This window comes from Simochromis diagramma, unplaced genomic scaffold (genome assembly GCF_900408965.1).
Source record: "Simochromis diagramma unplaced genomic scaffold, fSimDia1.1 OVJJ01000483.1, whole genome shotgun sequence".
Taxonomy (NCBI): domain Eukaryota; kingdom Metazoa; phylum Chordata; class Actinopteri; order Cichliformes; family Cichlidae; genus Simochromis; species Simochromis diagramma.
This window is the reverse complement of record NW_024386835.1, coordinates 1,828,203-1,854,666: the sequence shown is the minus strand read 5'-3', so window position 1 is coordinate 1,854,666 and position 26,464 is coordinate 1,828,203. Positions and strand designations below refer to the sequence as shown.

The following is a 26,464-nucleotide window of genomic DNA, read 5'->3' as shown; positions in this document are numbered from 1 at the left end:
TGGTTTTACTCTCCCGAGAGCAGTCAAAACAATCTGTAACCACTACAGCAGCACATTATAACCAAGTTTAAACTATTATTAATATTTAAATACGTTAGCAAGATAACAGCATGCACAAACAAACATTTGGAGCCAGCTGAATAATTTGGTTTCCCCTTCCTTTTTAGTGTCTGCCATGCTGAAATTATTCACACACTGCCATTTGGTGCTGAGCAATTAGTGTAGGGTGGAGGACCTGGGTTTGAAGCCACTGGATGGCTGAGACTACATGTATGTGGACTGTGTATATTCTCTGTTTGCCAGCACTCTGGCTTTCTCCAACAGGCTGATGTTATATGCCAGGTTAATTGGTTTATTGATTATTCTAAATTGGCAGCAGGTGCAATTATGAGAGAATGACGTCTGTCTCTATGTGTGAGCCCACCTGTGATTGACTGGTGACTTGTTCACAGTGTACCCTGCCTGTGCCCTATGGCAACTGAAATCATTATTAAAATTGACGAATGTACAGTTGGTGTTTGGTGGTTTTATCAGAGATGTTTCACAGGGAAGGAGCATTTGGTTGTGGATTTTTTGGGGTTGAGCATGCTTGGGACTGCTTGGGTTTAGTACCAGGAATTGGCAACATATCGTTGCTCACAGCCAGAACACCATTGTGAAAGGACCGGTTCACATCTGGTGTAGGCAGAATTCGAGGAGGGAAGAATGATTAAAACAATACTGATACTCTCATTAAAACAGAAGATGCTCTAACTGAATTCCTCTGCCAATACTGAAAAGCAAATAAAAGAAACTAATATATTGATGTAGATGTACTAATATCACAATGCAGTTTGATTGCTTTTTTTTTCCTTATTTGGAGTAATTTCTCTTGTTCAGTTACAAGTAGGGATGGGTACCGGTAATGGCACCGGTTCTGACATAAATGTTAGTAACCAGACCGTAAAGCAGCGCACATTTCGGTGCTTTATTTCGGTGCTTCTTTTTCCTGAGATGTTATACACTTTGGATTCTAGCCAATCATTTTACCTTTGCAAGCGTAGTAGGCGGGTCCAGGTACATACATTCTTTTAGAGCAGAGCTACAGATTAAAAATGTCCAAGGCGAAGCGGTCAAAGTCTGGCTGTACTTCACAGCAAAATATGCAAACTCAGCAGCCTGCAACAAGTGCTTTAAGCTGATACTGTGATACTGTCAAAGAAGGTAACTCCTCGAATCCGATGAAACACCTGGCAACATATAGCATTTTGTTAAAAGCCGAGAAATGCGCAGTATTTGTTAGCTTGCTGCGAGACCTCACACTGAGCACATCTACTGCGGGTGTGGTGCCTGTTATTGGACCCGGAGTTAGCAACATCCCCCAAAAACCCGAAGAGGAGAGTCCTGGCCCCTAGCCCTGCCAGTGTAGCAGAAATGATGACGGATGATGATGCAGCAGCAGCCGTTCTTCTCTGTGTGAGTAGCTTAATGTTGTCCGCGTGTAATTCACGTTGAGTAGGCTAACCACGTTATTACATTAATGCATGTAAGGTGAACTAGCAAACACCATCGTAGTTACATGAGGCTGTCTTCTTGTTTGATGGCAGATGCTCCCTTCACCCTGGCCAAAAAGGCTAAAATGACCAAAGAAAAAGTGGGAAACAGCTAAACATGAGAGGTTTTTGGACAAAGTTTGTGTTTTTTCCATTGTTTAAGCACTGCTTCCAGCCAAGAGTGATACCATATATGCCCCATAGCTGCATAACATTGTTATCTTTTTACAAAAAAACAGCTGAACATGAGAGGTTTTTGGACCAATTTTGTGTTCTCCATTCTTTAAGCACCGGTTCAAGCACCGTTTAAGCACCGGCACCGTTTCAAAAGTACCGGTTTGGTTCTGGTATCGGATAAAACCTAAACGATACCCATCCCTAGTTACAAGGATATCTTTAAATCTAATTGAGTATTGTATTTGTGACATATGAGCACACTGAAAAGAAACATAAACAATAAAGACAATAAAACAAACCTTCCAGCAAAGAGGAATGGGATGAAACAACTTCTTTGGTATACAAGGATTTGTGGACTTTTTTTCATTTAAGAATAAGTTTATAAATTAATATCATGACGGAAATAATTGTTTTTAGTCACAACTCCTAGTTTTATATATATATTTTTTTATTATTTTTTATCGCTAACAGTATGCAACGACCACCCGATTTTGTGCTGTATTACTCTGGATGGTGTAAGATGAATATGATACAGGTTATTCTAAACACTGAAACATCAACATCAGTGTTGGAGGACCTTATGAAGGTAAAATCTCATGCTCCACTGAGGAACAAGAACACAGAAAGGATGCAGATCACCTGATGTACACATGTCTGTACCTGTGATTTGGACTGATGGAACTTTCATGAGGCGAAAGCTTATTTACGTGAATTTTTGTATGTATTGCCCTCTCAGAGACTTATATGTTTGATATTGAACTGACAAAAAAAAAACAGATAATGACCATGATTTTTTTATTTCTTAAGAGTATAAATGTTGACCTGCTCAGACAAAGCGCTTCAGCTAAAAATATATTTATAACTGGGATAACAGTATCCGTATTATGATTCAGGTAATATAGTCCAAAAAAAAGAAAGAAAATAAATTATCTGAAATACAATATTACTTATAATAACAATAATTATAATAAACAGTGTCAAATTAGAATTCATAAACGTTTTCTGTTTGCTTGTTTCTTTTGTGAAAATTCCCATAAAATCGTCCATGAGAAAAAAATCCAGCATATATTCTTTTAAAGTTGCGAAGGGGATCTCTCTTTCTGGGGCACCCCCCTTTGGTCGCACATATTTACAATATTCACAGTAACTACGAACCTGTTCCGCACACGTTAAACTGCACTCAGGCCGTCAGCGGGAGCACAGGTTTGAGGTGCAATGACATTTTTGTGTTTACATGTCTGTGCCTGACTGAGAGGAAGCAGATTCGTTTTCCATCAAAATTGGTACCTATAGATAAGGAGTAAAAGGTCCTTGACCCTCATCGCACATCTTTTCTCCGACCCACCACTGGCATCATCAGTCGAGATGAAGACACACAAACCGGGTGCCTGTAACACTGTACACACAGTCCTCTAGTTTAGACCCTCATCCCACTTCATGTAACCATCTCAGATTCTTGTAGGCAACTCTACACCACCTCACCCTCTCACCCCATCGCCGTTACCATGTTGGAGTGGTGTGGGTGGCTGAATGACGGGTGTATCGGGGTGGGCGTAGGCAGCATGTGTCCAGTGTGGCTAAAAGGTGGCAAGTGGCCCATGGTCATGTGACCGAGAGAGGCGGCGCTGAAGTGAGCGCTCTTGTCGTGCAGGCTTTTTGAAAACTCCTCGTAGCTGTCGCTGGGCCGCTTGCTCTTTTTGGACTTGTTGGACATTTTGCGGTTGCGTGTCTGTATTCCTTCCTTCTTCATGGTCAGAGGCCGGTTCACCTGCACAGAGAAAGTTTGGTGAAGAGGTGAATAATGAGGTTAAAGTTAGGTGCTGGAGCTCACACCTAGAAGTATTAAATGTTTGTGAAAATAGCAACATATACTTCAAAAGTCGAAAATCAACTATGCATTAATCCATTGCTTCTTGCTTGTCCTGTCTGTAGCCGTTGGTTCCCACTGCAGTGTAAACCTTGTAAAGCTAGTTTTGTATTTACTGGACTATAATTTTTCATCAAAATATAAATCAATATATGTCAAATCAAAGAGGACTAAATTGTCCAGCTGTTGGGGACAGTTTTCAGCTGCTAATTAATACACAATGCACTCCAGGGACTGGTCACAGCAACAGCATCATGAATCATGCATGGTGGATTAACTACAATAAACTGTAATACACATGCTTGGCATCAAGAAGCAGCACCACTCAGTGCAATTCACTAACTACAAGTTATAAACACTGTCAGTGTTTATTAGCACAAATAATTAATTATTTGTTGTTTTTAAAAGAGAAATATGCACATCCACGACCACAGAGTCCTTTTTTTTATACCTTGAGCTTTAATGCTATTCATATGGAGGCTGGGCTTGTGGCAGTCCCACTACATAACAGTCCCACCATTGTGACTCTCAAGGGGATTACGCCTACCATGGAAACAATAAAGCACAAAGAAAGAAAACACCAACGAATGCAACAGTGTCTGAGAGTAAAACAACCCTTTGTCTCTCTCTCCCCCTTTCCTCTCTGTCCTCTCCCTCTCTTTTCTGCCTCTCCTATCACTCAGCAATCAGGGTAAACTGCCCGCTCACTTCCCGTCTACTGGACCCCAAACTGGGGATCGAGGATAAAAACTTACATTGTGCAGTTTATAGTAGAGGCCGCAGGCGTTGCACACCGGGTCCCCATTCGCATTACGCCTCCAGAGTGTGGTGGTGGTCGTCTGACAGTTAGCACAACAGGTGCCTGCTCGTCTGGCTGCAGACTGGAAGAATATCAAACTCTGATTAGAGCACAGGAAAATAAGGCATGTATGCAGAAATCTAGAATAGGCTTAACTTTCTAATCCAGTGATTTATACTGTTTTGTGACATTAAGGTCGCAACTGTTGACTCACAAAATTTGTTTTTATTGGACCATAAGAAAAAATAATAATAATCAAATTGTGGAGAATGCTCATGTTGTGTTCCCATGAGCATGTGTGACATTTTCAAATGCTTTGTTTTCAACCAACAGTCCAGTGACATTTAATGATGACATTCGCTAACATGGAAGAATAAGAAAAACACAAGCAGTGACCGGGGTTAAAATCAGTGGCTCTTTGTGACCTTTACTAATAAAATTATTATTGATCACTAAGTGTTATTATAAAAAACAAATGTATTGGTGACTAATAGTGGCAGCTCTGTTTAACTGATGTTAGCTAGCTCCTCAGTTGATATAAAATGTATTATTATGATGTCATGTGGGAAATAGATTTTGATAGAGTATTGTGGTAACATCAGTGACTTCAAATTATGTTTATGCCCCGTTTTTAAAAAAATAAATAAATTAAAAAGCCAAATGAATCTGGGGCCATACGTCACACCTGATTGCGTCATGCTTTTAGCTGAATCCTTTTTTCACTGAACACCATCATGACTCTAAATGTTCCAGTAATTGGTACTTCACTAAAAATTAAGTGTGACGTCGACACGTCGTTCAAGCATTTTTCCAGCTTTTTTCTTTTTCTTTTTTTTCTGTGAACAGAGTGAAAGTAAGCGTACCCGGGGTGCACTGTGGCACACATCAACAGTTAAGCTTTGCCCCTTCTCCTTTTGTTTAATTTTTTTTTAATGAAATGAATTTGCTTTCCTTTCTGTGTTGTGGACGGAAAACCTGACCACTAGAAAGTGAGGTCTAAGCTTGCTAGCTAGTTAGGAGGCCGCAGGAGGAAGCTGGCACTGGCCCGCCGCTTTATCTGGACCGGTCAGATATCCGGATAGGAAACAACTGGAAGGCTTCTGAATACAAGACGCATTCGGAGCTCTGCGAGCCCGGGCCGACGTATACGGAAAGCATGCGTGATATATGCTCGTATATGCATTTATTCTGCACTTAATGGCGTCGTTTTTTTTTTTTTAAATATTATTATTTTTAGATAAAGCAGAGAATGAATCCTCTGCTATTATCCATCTCTGCTGAAAGGATTTAATTCGGGAAGTGACAGCCTTCAGCGCGCGTCAGCCCGTCTGATCAAAGCAGGTTTTTCTCTAACCGATTCACGTTTATATTTACAGGATTATTAAGACAAGACCTTCTCTTGTTTTGTGCTTGGTCTTAATTATTAGCCTTTCCTCATCTTCTTTACCATATTTCCTTCGGTGCCAAGGTGTTTTGCGATGCTTGTATTTCGTCGTCCCTCCCGTAGCCAGTGGGATTCAAATATTACTTCTACAGAACGCTATTCTCATTAGAACAAATTACACTTTGACATGTTTAACTATATCAGTTCCCTCTGGGGCTCCTAATGTATTGATCCGCTGTGCCTTTGGTCCGAGCTTTTTAAAGCGCTCTCCACAAATCCTGGTGTAAAGTGTGGTGGCCCACACAGCTACACAGCTGCCTCCTACCGCAGCTGACAAACTGTAAACACAGCAGCTGAGCAGCTGCAGGTGGTTCCACGAATGCATTTCAGGTACAAAGATATAATTATTTATTTATTATTATTTCATTTTAATACTCTGCAGCCAAAAGCTGACGCTGAAAAAAATACAAAAAGCTGGAAAGTAGCATTCTTGTTGCATCTTTCCTTAAAATTAGATTTCACCATAACTGTGACTTATCTTGTGTTAACTGTGTTAAACAATTGCTAGATGAATTCACAGTAATCAGTGGGATGGGTGTGACATAAAGTTGGAGCTGAACGCTGACCTACATCTCTGTGAAGCAGTTCATAATAGGAAATATATGTTGCTGATGATTCAGTTCTTTATTGTCCCTTTAAAACAATTTGTCTGACAAACAGCTTTGTTTTGCTTTGTTTACTTACACGCACACACACACACACGCACACGCACACACACACGCGCACACACATAATCTTTACTAAATCCCAGTCACCATACAAATTGTCAAATAATATCAGCACAGCATTTAGCAGCATTGTGACCCATACAGTGTCAGCGAGGCTCCGAGTTGTTTTGATGGATAGTAATGATGGCCCTGCTATCGATGACAGTATCAGAAGTAGCTGTAATAATGATAACAAAACAATTCAGAGAGACCCACTCTGCGAACAGTCTGAGCTAAAGGAGCAAGAGGTGAGTGAGAAACACAATTCCTGGAAACTGATTGGGAAAATATAACTTTCCTGGAATTGTACCTCATTCCCCTCACCCTTCACCTTACACTCTTTTATTTACTACCCTGCACAATGCATACACACAAACACACACACACATGCATGCATAGCCATTCAATTCCATATAAAGAGAGCAATGGACTCACCAGCCTGCGTTTAGGCTTGATCAGTGGTCTGTTCTGGCCATTCATCTTGTGGTACAGCCCACAGGCGTTGCACAGGTAGTGTCCGGTGCTGTCACGTCTCCACAGAGGTGTAGAGGTAGCTCCACAGTTTACACACTCACGGCCCTCTGAAGGAGAACACACATGGACATTTGTAAAAACTGCCACCTAATTTAGAGCTTAGCCTGCGGGCTGTATTTATTCTTGGTGTTGATGTGTGCAAGTGTGCGTGGACATGTTTCATTTAGGTGGCAAGGTTGATGTGGCAGCTCTCCCAGCAGTTGTAATTCACACTGACAAACAACTTATTTTAAGCCCATTAAAGGTAAAATAATCTGCTTTTGTATCAAGTGGTGCTTTATTTAGACAAGAAATTAATATCTAAATGTGTTATACTAGACAATGAAGTGACTCTTTCAGAATTTACACTATCAGATGCACAAAGGAGCCAAAAGCTGACTTTATTGTTCATCTCTGCTTCATCCTCAATTTCCAAGGCTTCAACATCAAGTCTTATTTTTCTTCTAAAATAAGTCTTGGCATAAAACACCTGTAATGCTACATTAAATACATTTAATTATTTTCAAGTACTTAAAAAAAATGCCATATAAGTATGTTGTTGTCAAAGAAATACACTTGTAGCCAGTTAGGATTTCATACGTCATAAGAATAATAATTAATAAAAAGATAGTTTGGGTTTCCATGGACTTTATCTCTGGTAACAAGTTGGTCAAACACAATCAGGCTTGAAGCTGATCTGTTATCAAATAACAATCAGGACAATGTATTAATGTCTTATGTAACAGAGAAGCGACTCTTAGCCTAAATACTGAGGTTTTTGGCTCCGTGCGCCTGCGGATCATCCTTTCACACCTCTGGGCTGGATCCAGTTCACTGTTCGCGCGGCCAGCTCAGGCAATTACAAAGTCACGCTCAACAAAGGAGATTTATCAAAGTGGCTCTGTGCTGGAGATCTGTGGAGTGTATATGCTCCGGTCTGTAACATCATTCCCTCCGATACGCTGATAAAAAAAAATGTATTTAGTAGTTGTTTCTCTACTTGTGTTTCCCAAATGTGAAAAATTAATGAGGCAGTCAGCACAGCGTGCACATAACAACTGACTGGCTGTGTTTAGTGTAAATTGCGGAGGAACTCAGTGCAGAATTAGGACGTAATTCATAAACAGACATTTTTTAAAATATATTAAACTGATTTATGCTCTTATAATGTGGATGACAGTAAAAGACCTGGGAAAATAAACGTCCTAAAACGGCGTCTAGTTAAGGTTGTATTCTCTTGGTAAATGGTGCTCCTGTAAATATTTAAAATAATTTTTATTTAATTTTATTTAATAGCAGCTATTGTGTTGGTGGTGATACTAACTGTGGCATTCAAAAACTACTCTAGGTTTAATAAACAGTTGGCTTGTATTTTTTTTTACTGACTGGCCATAATTACCGAGAGTGAAAAATCAGTTTATTATTATTAACAAATTGCGTGAATTTAAAGGAGGTTAAAAATCGCCAAAGCCAAACGAGTTACGCAAACCAAGATTTCTGCTTCCTAAGTAAAAAAGCCCAAACAGCAGGGCGCCACAGATCGATTTAAAAACGCATACATCGCGGTGGTTTGTGATTTCCCTAGAGTTAAACATTCTTTATGTTTAGTTTAGGCTGGTAAAAAAATTAAACTGAATCGCTTAAACAGCAGTCCTGCAATAAGATCGTTACATAAACCATAGACGGACTTTACATACAGGTTCTGGCTTTGTATTTTCACATTTACTTTGTTTTATGTGTGTATTTAAATGTGTGTGAGCTGGACTCACCGGTGCAGGACCGTGTCTTGCCTTTGTTCTTGGTAGTGAAGCTGGATGCGCCCAGCAGGCTGCCCGGGTGGAACAGGCTGCTGCCGTACTCGTGGGCCGCTGGGAAAGAGTAGGGAGCGTACGTCGGTATGGGGTGGTGGGTGGTGGGGGTCTGGGCGTTCATGGAGGCCAGGCTGCTTCTCAGCGGACTGGAGCCCTCCATCTTCATGCCCTCTGGCAGAGACACTTGGTATTTGATAGATTCCTTCTCGTCGATTCTGGTAGTGGACGACGGAGACGCAGCCCCTGGATCCGGCGACACGTCTTTGGGTGGCGTAGGGGGGAAAGTGTACATATGAGTGCCGGAGTGGGACGGCGGCGTTAAAGAGGATGCTGAGACCGTGTTTGAACTGCTGCTGCACGGGTAAACGGCGGAGAGAGCGCCGGGGGACGCAGAGCCAGGGTGGTGCAGGCTGGGCTTACTGAAGGGGCTCACGGCCCAGGCGTTGTGGTGGTGAGCCGAGAGGGCAGGTTTCCCTCCGTCCAGCCACGAAATCCCCGGGCTGTGAAGGAGATGAGGCCGACAGACCTGAGTCCCCGTCAGACGAGCTGTGAAGCAGAAGCAAACTTGTTATTGTGGAGCCGATTCCGACTGTGGACAGGTTTAGAGGGGCAGAAATAGCAAAGACTTGTTGATACACAGGCCTGATTTAAACATGTTAATAAAGTAGCATAATATCTTTGTAACAGAAATGACAACAGTATGCTCTGAACTATGCGTGCGTAAAAGCAGGTTAGGACTGCACTGTAAAAAAAATTCTAATCTAATAAAATAAATAAAAACAAATAAACCATCCATACTGTGAAATACAGAAGCACAAACATTTGGGTCAATGTAAAATGCCCCAGGTTATAAGAATCATAAGCCTGCGATGTATTTATAGGCAACATAAAATAGAAAATAAATTAACAGACGTTTTAACAACAACCTGCAGGTACATTTCAGGTTAACTACTGCCTTTTTAATGCCGTGACAAACATCAACTCAGCGCACATGTAGAAATGTGTTTTCTCTTCTGTTTCTGATAGACTCCCGATAAGCCAGCTGTTCCTGAGTTTCTGTGTTTATTCGTTGAAGTTGCACGCCTGCGTCAACTCCATCTTACCGTGCGCCTGGCTGTAGGACACTCTGGCCCTGGCAGGGTTGGGGTAGTATGGGTTTCCTTGTGAGTCCAGGTGATTAAAGAAAACATCCACCTCATCCGGAGGCAGGAGCTGCGCCGTGGGCTCCATGTAGTTGTGCCCCAGGCCGGGATGGTGAGAGTCTGGGTGTTGTCCGTTCAGCACGGCGTGGGGATGCACCCAGCGGGGCTGATCGGCCGCCACGTCCATCTCTGTGACTCTCTGTAGCGCGTTCACAAAGTCAAACGATATCCAGGTAGGAAGGGGACAGAATACCCCTGAAATATCTCTCCTTCACGAGGTTTTCACTCTCGTCCACTCACAGCACAGAACTGGAGCTTTGGTTTTCGTCCCTCCCTAACTCAGCTCCTCTCCTCTCCTGAACATTCAGTCGAGTTTGACACTGGAAACCTGCAACAAGTAAACATCACAGGTTAATATTTAAAAAGCAGAGGTATTGTGCAGGCTTGTAGGCATCGGTGCACTAAATGCAGATCGTATGGATGAATCTGGTGCACTAATGATGCAGCGGTAGCAAAAAACAAAAACAACACACACAAAAAAAACCCCCCAAAACACACATCATTCAACACATCATTCTTTATACCCATCAACGGGCTGATATTCTGCTGTGCGACAATAAGGTAAACATATCTTACCTTTGACAATATTTTATCTACAGTATCCGATCGGGTGATTCCTCTTTGGAAAACGGCTGTCTGTCCGCGTTTGCTGCTGCAGGTCCTCTACAGTTTACGATTGTGTTTGTCAGAGTAAACTCTGTCCACTGGGACTTAAAGCAACACGTATAACTGTGGCTGACAGCGCGGGGCCTGGCTTGTTAAGCTCATAGGCGGAGTCTCCAATAAAGCTTGGACCCAGCCAATTGAAAACTACCTCCGCAAAACCTCAGAGGCAGCGCCTGCGCCCAGAAAATCACTGAGACATTTCTGTAATATTCCTGCAGACATTGTCTGGCTGCTTGAGGCCAGGCGTGTGCAACTTTTATTGAATTTTAGGTCACACGCTGTTTAAAATTCGCCAAAAAATACATTTTTAAAATGTTTAGTACATTTAGAATCAGCGTGAAATATAAAGCTCCCCCCAAGTCTAAATGCATTTCAGCCACCGTGGCTAAGAGATCAGCTTAAACAAATCAGTATTTCTTGTTCGAGTGTGTCAGTCTGTTGCCGCATCTTATTTTGCAGGCGGTTTATTACATGAGACAGCTTCATATACAGCGAGCTCGCTGCTGTTTAATTAATAACGGTGGGCTGATCATTTTCTTTAATGTATACATTAATGTTCCGATGAAGAAGGCATACTGGCACGGTCAATAATGTTTTCACCTTTTTATGTATCCAGTTATAAAATGAAGGAGTCAGTATTGCATGTCATTTTATTTGTGGTTACACGTTATTATTATTATTTTAAATATGTTTAATGGTTTGTTTTGCTGTGTGCAGGCTGAAAGCTCTCTCTCTCTCCCTCTTGCGCGCTCTCTCTCCCTCCTCGCTGCTTGATTGACAGACAATAATTGGAGAGGGAGCGCGTGCAGCCCCGGCCGGCAAACGCTGCCGCCTGCTTGACGCCGTCTCCTGACGTCAGTGCATCTTAGTGAAGAAAAAACAGATTCAGCAGGACATGAACTTTTTCCAAGACTGAGGGACCAGCAGAGAGAGAGAGATTTATCGGACTGTACTGTAGTCCCAGCGGATGAACTCGAGGAAGGACACTGCAACTGATATTTACACTTTGGGAGCATTAATAATACATCAAGTACATCCTCCTGACCCTGCTGTGATTTCGAAGAACAGGCCAACAACCGCCAATCGAACAGCAATGATTGGGAAGAGGGCAGATTAAAGATTAGATTCGATTAGATTAAAAAGTTTGACTGTGTAAATGTCCTCATTATTCATTCATTTTTTTTGCAAACGCTCATTAAAGTTGTTTTTTTGTGTGCAAACGCACTATCTATCTATCTATCTATCTATCTATCTATCTATCTATATATATATATATATGTATATATATATATATATATATATATATATATATATATATATATATATATATATATATGTGTGTGTGTGTGTGTGTGTGTGTGTGTGTGTGTGTGTGTGTGTGTGTGTATATATATATATAATTCGTTTTAAGCAGTATTAAGAGGACATCCATAGCATAAAGAAAGCAGAGAATACCAGAGGGACAAGTGAGCAGTATTAGAGCTCATCAGCATGATAATGTGGAAATACACATGCTTTGAGTGTGAGCCCTTTTGATCTGGCCTGGCGATAAAAACCTTATCGGCGGCGAACATCCACTTCCATTTTAGGACTTGACATTAATTCTATCCACCCTTTTATTTACGGCTCTTTTTCTCACACGAGTCCAGGAGAAAGAGAGAGGTCGCTCCCCGATTCAGCTCTGAGAATTTCATTATAGGGCGAAAAAGGAAGTGGTTTCCCCTCATAATAAACGCCTAGCAGACTTACAGAAAATAGAGTAAAATAAAATAAAATAAAAAATTCTAAACGTGTTACACATAAATGCAATGATCTACGCCAAATCACAAATTATTATTATTATTATTATTATTATTTGTTATTGTCGTTGTTTTTACTTGCTGCTTTAATTTTTTTGCTTTTAATTATTTTCAAGTGCCTGTTACATTGATGTGTGCGTGTGAGACTGAAGGAGAGAGAAAGAGAAATCCAATCCTGGTGGGATCCTTGGATCCCCTGATTATAGCCCATCCCGGGGTAATTTTTCATCGGTGCTGGCTAATCTTTGTTCTTTGTGAAGATAATAAATAGCCTAATCGTTATCAGCGAGCTGCTGGAGGTGTCGGGGAGAATGAGGCTGATCGGCCCGGGAAATAGGCTCCAAAGTGCCGCGGAATAAATGGCATTTCTTATCTCTCTCTCCCAGATTATCGCCGCCTTTTCAAACTCGCACAACAAATACATCTAATGCAGCGAATGCATCACTTATACTGGACTAGATCTGTGTGAATGATTGATAGATAAACAGATAGAGAGAAGAGGGGCGGCGGGTGATGTTGGCTATTATTTACAAGTTTAATGTTGTGCATGTGCAAAGTCTTTATTCGGTGCATTTGACAGCATAAATACAGCTTGGCTTCCCATTATTTTTGGGTTATCTGCAGGAGCCATCTGAGGTTCCGGCTCTTTGTTGTGGGATATCTAATTTCTTTCTTCTTGGATTTGACTGCATAAGAGTTAAACAGACGCAGCCGCTCCAAGCAGAGGGAAGAAGAAGAAAAAAATTGAATAATGTTTTCACGTGTTGGAAATTTTGCAAATGGCAAAAGCAGGCGATAGAGGTATTAAGCCGCGCAACGGTTTGGTAACAGCGCAGAGATTGATATTTGTTTATTTAATCAGTCATGATCATGGCTGAAATCATGCATGACTCCGCTTTGTTTGAAAAAAACTCCTGCTCATTTAAATAACAGAATAAAAATGTTTGGTATGTTTGAAGGAAATTAGGCTATTCTGAAATTCTCCCATAGCCCCAAGTTGAAAAGCAAATTTCAACAAAGAGAACGGTTCTACCATTATTTGTCATTTCTGCTATGTCAGGAATTTCGATATAAAGAGAACACTTTTATAAGACAATATGCTGTTGATAAAACTAATCAGGACAAAGCCTGTGGTTCAGGGCTTCATTCAAAGAAAAGGAAAATCAGTGTTCCGTCATGCAGACAAAAAGAATAGGAGGAACCTTTTTTGTTGTTGTTGTACTGTGGATACGTGTGTTCGTGGGGAGTGATCGGTTAATGCAGAAAAAAGGTATTTTCCAATATATACAAACTGGATGCTTAATAACTTGGCAGCTGCAGCAGGCCTGGGTGCTGCTGATGGTCTCCAGGGTAACCCAGATAACAGCGCAGTCATTTTCCATATCGTACAGTCTATTATATTCAAGGATTAGTTCTCCTTCCCGAAAAGGTCAAACAGAAAGTCAAACCAGGCAAGAGCGCTCCTCCTCTCCTCGCTCCACTCCCCCTACAATGACAGAGCATTTCCCATTTCTTTCCCCCCCACTTTTCTTCATATTGCACCAGGGTGAGGGCCTTTGCTCAGATGCTTTGATAGATGCAAGCATCGCATAGCGGACAACAAACCTATTTGCATGTTCCTAATAGCACTAATTCTGGGTTGAAGACTGTGACAAATTATATAAGGCTTCAAAGTGAGGTAGCATATCAGTCTTTGCAAACCCCTTCAAGTTGTGCCCAAGTCTGAGAGAAGATAGGGGTAGGTTGATGACTCCCGCACAGACGTAATCACAGTCCTTCAAACGCTGCCGGTAATCTGCCTGCATAGGTTACTCTAAAGTATATATTTTGAAGGCAGTTGAGTTAATACGTGAAATACCAGAGATGACCATTTAAAAAGTCTTTTCTTCTTCTTCCTTTCAGAGCTGATTGCTGAGACATCACAGCGGTGTGTGACAGTTATTCCTGAAGTCAAAAGTTTTCCTTTTATAGCAAGTTTTTTGCGACAGGTCATTAAGTGCACATGATTTAACATCTAATGGAAATGAATGAATGAATGAATAAAGGGTGAGTTTAGAAGCACTTATAGATTAGATTAGATTCTGCAGTCAATAAAAAAATAATGGGAAAATAAAATAAAGTTCCTTAAAGTAGTGGGTCTAATTTAAAAAAAATAAAACTGATGTAATTCTCAGTTTCATTTTATTCAAAGTTACTTTTAAAACAATGCTTGTTTTTTATTTGATTTTTTTCTTTATTAGAATTTTAGCATCATTCGAATTTGTTTGATTTCATGGATAATTAAATGTTTAGATAACTTAATTACTTGAATTAAAATTCAATTTGAATTAGTATGTATGTAATTATATGTATTTTCCGATTTTATTGGATTGAGCATACACTGACAGTCAGTGTTCAAGAATCCTTTTAAATAAAGTGAATACATAAAAAATTACAAATATGACGTCCATTAAAAAAAAGTTAATCTCTCGGCAGCTTTTTGAATAACTTGTTAGAGCTAGACTAACTCTTGGCCTGCAAATTAGGAGGACTCCTAATGGTAAGACAAAACTGTGCTGCTGGTTGAAATAATCAAGCAGACAGTGACACCTAGGGGAGAGTAGTAGTTCTGTTCACCCTGATTGGGAAGATTTAGATTCTGCTTCACTGTATATTTTGCAGCAAAAAAAAAAAAAAAGGGGGGGGGGGGGGGTGCGGTTTAAAAAGGCCAATGACTAGATCTTTGTATTTTTCACCACCATCATCCAGAAAACAAATGTGCCACAATGCTTTTGAGAGAAAGTTGTTCATCCCTTAAAGTGTCTGAGATTTACAGGATCTATGCCGAGGAGCAGAGATGCTGTAATCTTTCCTTTTCCTTATGCACAGTTTACACTTTATAAAAATAACCATAGTTAGGCCGCTGTCCTTCATGCTAGCAAGCTGCTGAGCAATGAGGTTAACAAAACGGGCCCAGCAGCTTCAGCACCTTAATAGTGTCATTAACAGATTCTTATTTACACTGTAATCCAGTGATGTGTTCTAACATATGCCCACTGTGGTGACCCCTTGTGACAACAGAGCAGTTGTAGCTTTTTATTCTGTAATTACTGATTCTTCCCTATTTTCTAAACTCCTGCTGTCCACACATCTCAGTGAAAAACTATTTCAGCATCTTGAATATCTTTAAATATTCTCATTTGATCTTGCATTTCTCTCTGTGTAGCTTTTCTTAGTCATTACAGGTCATAGGTTCACTTCCTGCCCAGAGAGCAGCAGGATATGAGAGTTTACAACACCTTGTCACTAACCACTTGTCAATCAATCTCTGTTTCACTGCAGCTGTCCGGGGAGTTGTAGAATTCAAAACAACCTTTTCTCCCCCCTCAACCTTCGAGTGTTCATCAATTTCACTTCATCATTCTTTTGTTTTGTCTTTGTGCTAATCCAGTTCCTATGGGTAGAGTGAGTGTACGTCCGAGTGTGCAGTGTATATGTTAAGGTGTGCGCTCAGTAAGGACTGTTCAGGGAAAATGGCCAGAAGTAAAACTAAAGGCTGAATTTGATAGTGACTTGTAACTTTTTCTACATTTTCTGTAATTACGACACCAAACTGAATAAGATAAATATGTTCACAGTTTAAAAGGAGATTCTCTGTGCCAATTCATCAAGTTCAGCTTCAGATGCCCCTTGTTTATTTCCGTTTCTGTCAGTCAACCAGGAATCTTTAATGAGTTTTTCACAGATTAAATCAAGTAAAGTTAACCTCCAGAAATAGCCAGAGGAAATTTATCACCATCTATATGACAGAGACTTTGATGGATTTTATGAGGGCTTCAATAAGACATTTACAATCAAAAGAACCAGTTTTGACCAGAAGAAATCAGTCTGGAGCTGCAAAACATATTCTAGCTTTATGACGAGAGTGACACAGCTTATTTATCTAATTTAATGTTGCATTTGCATGCAGTAATATCATGTTTTGTTGCTGTTATGAACTTACAGCAGTCATCTTTATTACCAACCGATTTTAAAATGCTTTAAAAAAAATTTAATTTCCATTCATCTTATTAATCAGCTAGTTTTTTGTTATGTGGCTCTGGGAGCCTCAGGCTCGAGACCCTTGGACCAAACATGCATTTTTTTGCATGCTCTGCATCTACATGTGCATGTGTCCTGGTACACATGGTGGTGTTGTGTGTTTTTGCATCTCTCTGCTCATTCTGTGTCTGATCCTCAATGATTTCCCGTCTATAAATCCCCAGACTTTCTGCTTGGCTTAAGCTGATTCTACAGAGCTAACCTATCCTATATGTCACACGCACATCAGACACAGAGGCGCTGAAAAAAAGACATCTGATCCATTCCTGTCTCTTACTTGGTCTTTGTGTAAAAAGATGCCTACAGCACACACACACACACACACACACACACACACAATAACAAAAGAAAATCTCGTAGCATTTAGAGAAATTCAGTGTGGCTTTTGCGGCTGCTCAGGCAGAAGACAGTGAAGTCATCAGAGTGCAGTGACAGAGAGTGTGTGTGTCTGTGTGTGTGTTTTCCCTCTTTGCCACAACTTTCTGCAGGTGCAAGAGAGAAAGCTACAGAGAGAAGAGAAACACAGCTGACCATTGGGCTGCTTTACCACATCCTTCATACTGAACTTTACACACACACATACGCTCATGCACACATGTACGCACATTCATTCTTTCTCTCTCAGTATTCATATTTCATAATTTGACAAGCACAGTGTGCATATTTAAAGGATTTATTGGATTATTAATTGTGAAAGGTCTTCCTGGTATATTATGATGAGCTGCTTCTGACCCCCTGGAGGTCGCCCGCATGAATTTTGTTGTCAGCAGGTATTATCAGATTAGATAATCCTTTGATTTGGAGTCTGCCTGATCAGCACTCTCAATCGTTTCACCCCCTCTCCTGTTATTTTCTCCGTCTTTCCCTCACATCAGAGGTGGATTATTATGGAATTGCATGAGACGTAAATGCTGATGGAAGTAAAGCGCTTTGGAGCAATAATTCACGACACTGAGAGCGCGCCATGTTCCTCTCCTGTACTCGCTAAAAGAGACTGAGGCTATACAGGGCAGCGGGCAAAGGCCTGGCCACTCAGCAGATGTGAAACCAGTAAGATGCCTTTGGGAGATGTTAGAATGAGGAGATTTGTATCACAGCTGTGCAGCAGACACATTTGCAGGATGGCAGCTAAAGATGAGCAAATGAAGCACCTACACAGCATTAATGATAGCATTAATGTGGTGTTTCTAATAAAGTGCTTGTGAGCATGTATATTCATACACATGTGAGTGAGTCAGTGAACCAGCTTCCTTCTGTGTTAAAAACACTGAAGATTCATTACTATGAGCAGCACATTTAATACGCAAGTGGTCAACTTTAATCTAATGTTAAAGTTGCTGCTTTAAAGTATCAAGTGAAGCTTTCTTATTATACCAGAAGTTCATCAAACACTGTTTTATCAAAACTATTATAACTGATTACAAAAAATTTAAATGTCATGAATGACTAATTTTGATGTAAAGCTTTTTGACTTTATTCACAAGTATTCAACTTTTTGATTAAAAAAAAGTGCTGTACCAGCAAGCACTGCAATAATTTTAGTCTCTAAAAGATTTTAAACATGCTGAATGTTAATCACATAAATATTTAGTTAATTAAAAGTTGTTGTTTTTTGTGTCAGAAAAAAAACCCCTGCAGTGTCTCCGCTCCCTGCCTGCAAACCCTCTCCACCTCCACTTTCATGCGCACATTCATGCATAAAGATGGAGCGAGGCCTGCCACTTGGCGCCCTCTGAGCCCTCCCTCCCTCCTCTCCCCTCCTCACCTCAGCTCCTCACCACATCAGGATACACTTGTTCTGGTGAATTCCGGTTTCAAACGGAACGCTGCCTTTCTCTGGTTTTTTGCAGGACCAGTATTAAAAGCAGGCACATGCTGTCTCTCAGTGGTCCTGTGGTCAGGGAAACAAGCCTCTAACGGCCTGTTATACTCACACACCTTTCAAACCTCACCCGCTCCTGCTTCCTCCCCACCCTCAAGCCTTCCTCCTACTTTCCTTGCACTTGACAGCCGCCATGCATGCCCTTATCGCAATGAGAGCAGGTTAAAGTATGAAAAGTTCCTTCCACTGCAGGCCACTAAGTTCATCCTCCCGCCTCCTTCATGCTGTCACCTCACCAGATTCTTTTCTGCTATGCAGTGCTGCTGAGCCCAAGGCTCATTTACACCACAGTCTGCATTAACACATCTGTTTTGTAATTTTGTAAAGTCTTAATTTCAAAAACTTACATCACTATGAGCAGATTTTGTCCTTTGACCTCCAGTACCAATTATGGCGCCCCCAGTGTTGAAAAGAGGCACGGCAACCTGAAGCTTACAGTCAAGTCAGGGCTGTTGTGTTTTCAGCGGTTCTCTGAAACCTTATGAGTTGAACAAAACTTATCAAAACCCCTGAAAGAATTCACATTAACATATAAATGGCTTCAAAAAATAAGACCTCAGTTATTGTTTTTACTCATCGCACTTCACATAAACAGGCTGTAGGTTAAGCACAGTTATTGTCTCCGGCTGTTTATTTTCTGACAGAGCACAGTGTTGCTATTGTTCTCTCATTTCTATAGACACTTTGTTTGCCTTGTTTGCTATAGACTACTGTGCAGTTTCTCATGTGAAAGTTGTTTTCCAGATTTGCTCTAAGCAACATTGCCACCTGCTGTTAAACACATGGATGGGAATATCACATTCCTACAACTTCAGTCATTTTCAGCAGTCAAAAAAGGGGCAGCCCACATTTAAAACTGTCTCTGCCTTCATCCATGTTCTTAAAAAAATCCTTTGAGTGTGAAGAGAGATTATATTCATTTTGGAGCCAAATCTGAGGAAAAACATAAAATGTTTCCAGGGTGAAATATTGAAGTGTTTTGTGAAGTCTTACTCTGCATTTCAATATGATATAAAGCGAAAGTGAGACTGATTATTATTAACATTTGGTGGACTGATGGATATTACCTGGATAAACAGATTATTTGATTGGGAAACTTTTTTTTTTTCCATTTGCAGTGATTATTGGCCACCTATCCATATTATAAGAGCTTATCCATTTCAGGGTCACAATGGGGCTTGAGCAGGTTCCAGCTTTCACAAGGTGAGATGCAGGACTTACCCAAGATAGGTTAAGAGTCTATCATAAGTTTTTGTAACCAGATGGGCTGTTCTAAATTTTCTACATCATGTGAAAGATTATAAAAACAGATTTTATAAGCACCACAAAAATAAATAAAAATAAAAACAGAGCCTCCTGCAGAAAGATGAACACACTACTACTAACATGAGTTCTGTTTTAAATCTGATATTTTCTTGTGTCACTCAGAAATAAATGACACATATCTGAACTTCCCTCAGAGGAGCACAGTGTTTCTCAAAGGGATGTGCTGGCTAACCGCTGCCCAGTCTGGGCTTCCGGCCCTGGGGCAGCAGAGCCTGCTGATACCCCTCCGCACCCCTCCGCACCACCACTATCACCCCACTCCAGACACTGTGCCAGGATACTGTGGTGACACAACCCTGGGCGTCTGTTCCTCCCTTGTCAACAAGACTGATGGATGCAGAAAGGAGGAGAGAAGAAGAGATCAGGAGGAGTGATTGAATTTATTGAAAGCAGTTGCAGCTCGGAGCATGAAGAGTCAAAAAGGAGGAAATTTGAGAAGGTCTGAACAACATCAGTCAAACTCCTATTAAGTGATAGAAAGCAAAAATAGAGAGTGATGATGAACAGAAAGTGGTAGGAAAAGGTTTTTGCTCCATTTATTGATGACATAGAGTGAAAATTGATTTAGATACTGAGCTTGATTTTTAGACATTCATCTCTATACAGGCAGAATCTCTTAAAGATAAAAAAAAAATGAATTTAGCTTGACAGAATTTTATCCTGGTTTTAATTTCTTTTGTGTTGACTTCACATTTCATCTTCAGCTGAGACAAAGCTTTTCTCAGTCTCTACAATACAACCAGGAGCCACCAGGGGGCAGAACACAGAGCCATCCAGCTTTGTTTCCAGCACACACGAAGACACACAGAGAAAATTAAACTAGAAAGCTGATATGTATAATAGGTTTTATGGGTGATTGATCATAATTGCTTATTGTTAGCCTGTGTGTGTGTGTGTGTGTGTGTGTGTGTGTGTGTGTGTGTGTGTGTGTGTGTGTGTGTGTGTGTGTGTGTGTGTGTGCAATATTATGTGTGAAACAGGTGAAAAGGTGAAAAGGAGCTTGTGGTTGTGTAACAGTGATTACCTTCCCATGATGTGTACAATGGGATCCATTTGTTTTTAAGAAGCCAAGCACATCATGCACCTCCTTATCTGCTGAGAGAACCACTGACTCCTGTGTGTGTGTGCATGTGTTTGTGTGTGTGCATAAAACAGACATCTCCTTGTGTGTAGATAAGTAGTGTATGTGAAATACTTCGACAGGTAGGAGGTCTGACAGCAGTGTGTCTGTGTGTTTAGATGAGAGCGCTGTCACACGATCACATTAGACAGCCTGCTTGTTGCAGAGACTGACAGCTCACTGCAAACAATGCTAAAAGTAAAAAGTCTTTTACAAAGACTGTGAGACACACACCCACTGACTCACATACCTACTCCCAAAACGTCTTCGTGAAACACATCTGTGGATGAATCACCCCCGCTGACACCAACTCTAGAGACCAGGGGAGGGTGACTGTTTCTGTATGTTTGTGTTTGATTTAATAGAGGTGGGTGGAGGACGGTTTGCCAACAGAAAAGGAAAAAAAGAAGGTCCTGAGAGTTAGCGTCAGTGTGTTAGACCTCTACCTGGGAAAGTATTAGTCAGGTGAGATGGCCTGTCTAAAACTGGGCTACTCTTGGTTTAGTATCAGACTGTGAGCTTTGGCTCTTTGGCTTTCTATTAAAGCAGCTGGAGGCAGAACATACAGTAGGGGACTGTGGTTAGACACCCTGTCACATGAATCACAGTGTGATGAAGTTTTAGTTTTAGTTGTGTATATAACAGCTGAGCTCTCTGCAGGGACACAATGACCTCTTGCCTTTTTGTAAACGGTCTCCCATGACTTCATCTGACCTACAATGTCTGTGAGCTGCTGCAGGCAGCTTATATTTCTGTAGGTCACAGAGCATAGACAGGTAGGAACACAAGCAAATTACCAGTATTAACTCATGCATGTGAAGGATGACTTTCATGTGTGGTTTGGGTTGTTTGTCTTGTCCTTAAACTGTTAACACGGAGAAAACATGCCTCCCCTGGCATCCTGTGATACATTAAGGTAGCCTTTTGCAGGTTGTTGATGTGCAATAAAGATTCTGGAAATTTATTACAGCAACCTCTGCAATATTTTCAATATGTATTTAACTGTTTCACAGTTATGAAGTAACATGTATTTTTTTACCAGAGTGAGCCCATCATAAAGAAAGTAGAGCTTCACAGTCTGCTAATCAGCATTTAAACATTATTTCTTTTACACTTTTTTTAAATCTTTTAGCTGCCATCTGCATATAACTGATAAGTGACATGAAAGCAATGCTAAATATAGTGACCAAAGCATCTATCGATTATAAAACAAGAAAGAAAGTGTCTGGTGTGATTATTACTGTAGTCTACTGCACAGCAAATTTTCCCCATTATGTTGACATCATTATCTTTAGTCTGTTCCCATAAAGTTTTTGGGTCTTGTCTTCATCTCCACCCTCTTGAAGGAGTAGCGCTCTCCAGTTCGTCCATCTGTCAGGATGTACCACGTTCCCCAGTAGATGCCGTTGGTTACCCCGCTGTAGCGCCCACGGTAGTACCGTCCATTCAGATTAGCTGCCAGACAAGCATCAAACCACCAGCCTGCACCATAGTACTGACCACAACTTCCCGACACGTAACGGTCATAGTCTCTGTCAGCAGTGCTGAAGGACCTGCCGTCGTGGTTATAGCGCTTACTGTAGCTCAGTGCATTACCTGCATCACCAGAATACTCCCGTGCTGTCAGGCGATACCTGGAAGATAGACAAACAACATTTGAGGGTTTTTTTGTTTTGTTTTTATGTGTGTGTTGTTTGTTAAAAGCCGAGCAAAATTATGTTTTATATTAATTTCACACTCCCGGCAAGGTGGCAAATGGATTGATTCTTATACAGTACTTTTCTACTTTACTTGAGCAATCAAAGCATTTTATATAACACGTCTCATTCACCCATTGATACAAGCACTTTTGGCTGTGTTGAAGTGCCTTCTAGCAAACATTCACACTTCTAGCAAACATTCACAAACCACCAACCTTCCAATTAGTAAATGACCTGCTCTACATCCTGAGCCACAGCCACACCAAGACAGTGAATGGGTGATAATGGAAAGAGTCCTGGATATACAAGTCTCCTAGCTCGTATAGTGTTATGTAGACTATCGTATATGTGGAAAACTAGAATGCAAATAACTGATTATAGGTAAAAGTGAAAACTTCAAAAACTACAGTTTAAAGTAAGTTAAAGATGGTCATTTGAATTACATAAAGACATTAGGCGAAGGCATTATTTGCCTTTGCTAAAGTTTGAAAGGTAATGTTAAAAGCGTTATTAACTTTTAATTTATTAACTCTGATGATCTGCTTCAGGATGTAGTTTGATCAAAACTGATTGGCAGCCATACAAAAACAACACACATCTCTCAGGACATTAATCACATTTTGACTGAAATATTCAGAACCTTGTCTGTTCGTGTAAACGTGCAGTTCATACTTAAGAAAAAAGTGATTGGGAAAACAAGTTTTCATGGCTGTTGTTAATACATGAAAGCAAATAAAATTGTGACTGAAGATAAAATAAATACATTTTTGTTGTAGCTGACTTCCAGACTCAAGTCTCTCTTTTTCTGACCTTTGGTCTAATCCCCAGGTAACTTTAATCCCTTAGCGCAGAAAATATATCTGTGTGCAGAGTGCTTCACCTCTGTGCCTCCGAGGCCACTTTGAAGTTGCTGTAGGTGGCTTGGCGCCTCTGCTGGTGCCAGTCCTCCAGCTCAATGCGGAGTTGGTGTTGGCCACTGGAGGTAAGGGCATGCAACGCTGCGTTACCCAGCCAGTGTTCTCCTTGCAGATTTCCAAAGCCCTCCCGGTATTCCTGCCATGTTCTGTTGAAGTCCACTGAGCCATCTTGCCGATTCTGGATTACTGTCCACCCGCCACCCGCAGTCTCCATGTCACATTTAGCCTAAACCAATACAGAGATTCTAATATTATAAGGCCCAGATTTTACTGATCCACAGATAGCATGCACATCTCCAAAAGAAGCTGACCAGGGTGGTGTGGGCTTGGGGTGCGGGCGATATGTCTGTCTCATTTATGAGTGCGGTGAATCTGAAATACCTCTAGTGCTGGCCCATTCAGGTCAGGCTGGATGGTGTAGATTCCATTCTCTTTGATCCCCAGCGTGTAAATCTCTGCACAGTCCCGAGGATGTAGCCTCTCCAAGGGGGCAACTAGGGCACACACAGTGCATTTTCTGCTTAGAAATGAACAACAATTCACGTGGCTACCTGTAATGCCCTCACCTGTGGGTGGATGTTGAGTGATGCTCTTGAGGAAAAGCAGCAAGTCTTTCTCCCCCTCTCTCCCCACCGCTGCGATCTCTGCCAACCAAGAGATAGATTAGGTTATCAGTGAGGCCAGTCACGCTGTCGTCAGGGGCTGAAAATAGACGCTCCCCTGTATACCTCACAGAGAGGATGCATGATAGCGCTCTCAAGGCTTTTTCGCTTTGTGAGCTGTACCGCATGTGTCTGTGCATCTGTGTGTGCATGTATACAGAGTTTTTGCCATGCTTCTTAGTGCAGTTAAATTCCTATGTACTCACCTATGACCGATGCCTAGCAGGTCTCATTGAGGTTCTGTTTACTATGTGTGGGGGAGCGACTGCACTGGCATTTATGTGTGTGCATGTTTGTGTGTTGCAGAGATTGGGGATATAAAGGTGTACTACTTACCCAGTCGTTTAGCCATTGCCCCAAGCGCCTGGCTGTGACAGTGGAGGTCACACTCTGTCAGCACAGCTGCCATTAAAGCCAGGATGGCCCCAAGAGAATTGCTCTCCTGGCCCTCGTGACTCCAAGGTCCCCCAGTATCCTGGACAGAGCGCATGCAGCGCTGCAGCTGAACCAGGCGCTCTCTGACAACCCCAGTCTGTTAGACAGTGACACAGATATATCTAAATCATTTTGTGAAAGTCAGAAATGATTCAGCACTCCTTAGTGTTATTCAGTCATGCATAAAAAGTCTAAAAATAAAGCTGTGCATGTGCATAAATATCATCCACACATCCTCACACATAACCGACAGCTCAGTTTTGTGTCACAGTGTGTCTCTTACACTTACATCACCCATGTTAATCATGTCCCTAACACACCTGTTCCTGCATGAGCTCAGCACAGCCATATGATGAGGATATTTTTAAAGCAAACCTAATTTTGTCCCTTCTTTGATTGCTGACGGTTATTGTTCCCTGGCTGGAAGGTGGTGCCAAGTCTAGCGTTCCATGAGAAAGAACCTGCTGGCATGAGTTTGGTAGTATGCCGCTCACTCTCACTACAACACGATGAGTAAAAAGGTAAACTTTAAGGTCTCCCAGGCTGCTGGAGTTAATTGACTGTTTAAGAGTTGTTTCTGGTCCCTCTGAGATTTTAGGATTTTTAAGCTGGGAACTGTGAAAAAAAACACACACACACACAATGAAAAGTACTGTATAAAATGTCAGTTACCTTGTACTGAAACTGGGATAATTCATGTTTGTGCTCCACTTTCCGAGGGACGTCCGAGATTGCTGCAAGTGAAACCCCTGTCCTGCAGGCAGTTGTCCCAGTTTGACCCTCACAAGCCCCGGTACCTGCTCCAGCTCCAGTCCCAGGCTGGATGGGTGAGGCCACTAGATTCTCTTTGCAGGGAGGATTTATACAGGCTGGAGAGGCAACTGAGGATAGCAGCACTCCCACATAGAGGAGAGGAAGCATGCTAAACTTAAAGGAACTGAAAGGAAACATGGAAAAATGTTGTAAACCTCTTAAACCGTGGTCCAACGTTGTTCCTCCAAGTAGTTGCTTTGTGTTGACGATTCCCTGCAAACTTTCTCTTCACTTTCCTTCAGCTCATCAAGCAGTGCCTCTTCAGGCAAATAGACTTTGCTGACTTTGTCCTTTTTTTAAGAGGGAAAATTAGATCTTCATAGTCATGTCCTTGTCCATTTTGTGTTTTCTTCTCTGGGTTTCTTTCATCTTCTTTCTTTCTTCTCAGATCATCTCACTTGTTGTCCCCTTTCTCGTGCTCCTGCTAGTGAGGTTGCTTTGGCTCAGATTCCTAGATAAATGCGGCACTCTTTGCTGTCTGACACGGACTAATGCACCCACCCCCTAATACACACACACACACACACACACACACACACACACACACACACACACACACACACACACACACACACAATCTGTTCATCTCCTTAACTCATCTCATTGCCTCTCCTCCCCTCCCACACAGCCACACACAGAGATGCATGTTTACACATACACGCACTAAGAATGTGAATGAAAGTGCCGTTATATCTCAAACACACAAGCACTTTGATGGCTGTCTCTCATGATTTAATAGACTCTACACCTTGCCGATATGTCTGTCCTAATGATATAAACGATGTGTCCCACCTTGAGCAGCTCTTACGTTTTGCCATCATCAAGGTGCAAATGCGACAATGTTTGCAAGGATGAAAATCCAGCAGATGCTCCAAGTATGTGGCACCTTCCCACCCATGAACCGTTTTCTAGCTCACACGCTTTTGTGTTGCAGTGTTTGTATTTACAAAGAGGCCATAAAGACTCCAGATTCAATAGGTGTAAGAAGGGAGGAATTTCTCTATAAACACCA

General features: G+C 41.4%; 2 protein-coding genes across 2 annotated transcripts; both read right to left on the bottom strand.

Moving 5' to 3' along the window:
- Positions 1-2,487: 2,487 nt before the first annotated feature.
- gata2b (GATA binding protein 2b) lies at positions 2,488-10,794 on the bottom strand. The gene is made up of 6 exons (XM_040028738.1): positions 10,629-10,794; positions 9,954-10,380; positions 8,809-9,396; positions 6,962-7,107; positions 4,332-4,457; positions 2,488-3,477 (listed from the first exon to the last, which is right to left on the bottom strand). The coding sequence occupies exons 2-6, from the start codon at positions 10,177-10,179 to the stop codon at positions 3,196-3,198; spliced, it is 1,368 nt and encodes a 455-aa protein (XP_039884672.1). The 5' UTR covers positions 10,180-10,380; positions 10,629-10,794; the 3' UTR covers positions 2,488-3,195.
- Positions 10,795-20,327: 9,533 nt separating this feature from the next.
- Positions 20,328-25,919, bottom strand: si:ch211-157b11.8 (fibroleukin). The gene is made up of 6 exons (XM_040028737.1): positions 25,312-25,919; positions 24,541-24,736; positions 24,109-24,186; positions 23,924-24,036; positions 23,506-23,768; positions 20,328-22,559 (listed from the first exon to the last, which is right to left on the bottom strand). Exons 1-6 carry the CDS (start codon positions 25,588-25,590, stop codon positions 22,217-22,219), a joined length of 1,272 nt encoding a protein of 423 aa, XP_039884671.1. The 5' UTR covers positions 25,591-25,919; the 3' UTR covers positions 20,328-22,216.
- Positions 25,920-26,464: the final 545 nt, after the last annotated feature.

Bases quoted from the DNA above. Each gene is read 5' to 3' on its own strand.
- gata2b (XM_040028738.1), bottom strand. From the start codon at position 10,179: ATGGACGTGGCGGCCGATCAGCCCCGCTGGGTGCATCCCCACGCCGTG. The intron at 9,397-9,953 runs GTAAGATGGAGT...TCTGCTTCACAG, and splicing joins GTCCTACAGCCAGGCGCACG to CTCGTCTGACGGGGACTCAG. The intron at 7,108-8,808 runs GTGAGTCCAGCT...GTTCTCCTTCAG, and splicing joins CAAGACACGGTCCTGCACCG to AGGGCCGTGAGTGTGTAAAC.
- si:ch211-157b11.8 (XM_040028737.1), bottom strand. From the start codon at position 25,590: ATGTTTCCTTTCAGTTCCTTTAAGTTTAGCATGCTTCCTCTCCTCTAT. The intron at 24,737-25,311 runs GTAACTGACATT...ACTGTCTAACAG, and splicing joins TATCCCAGTTTCAGTACAAG to ACTGGGGTTGTCAGAGAGCG. The intron at 22,560-23,505 runs GTGAAGCACTCT...TCTATCTTCCAG, and splicing joins GTGGCCTCGGAGGCACAGAG to GTATCGCCTGACAGCACGGG.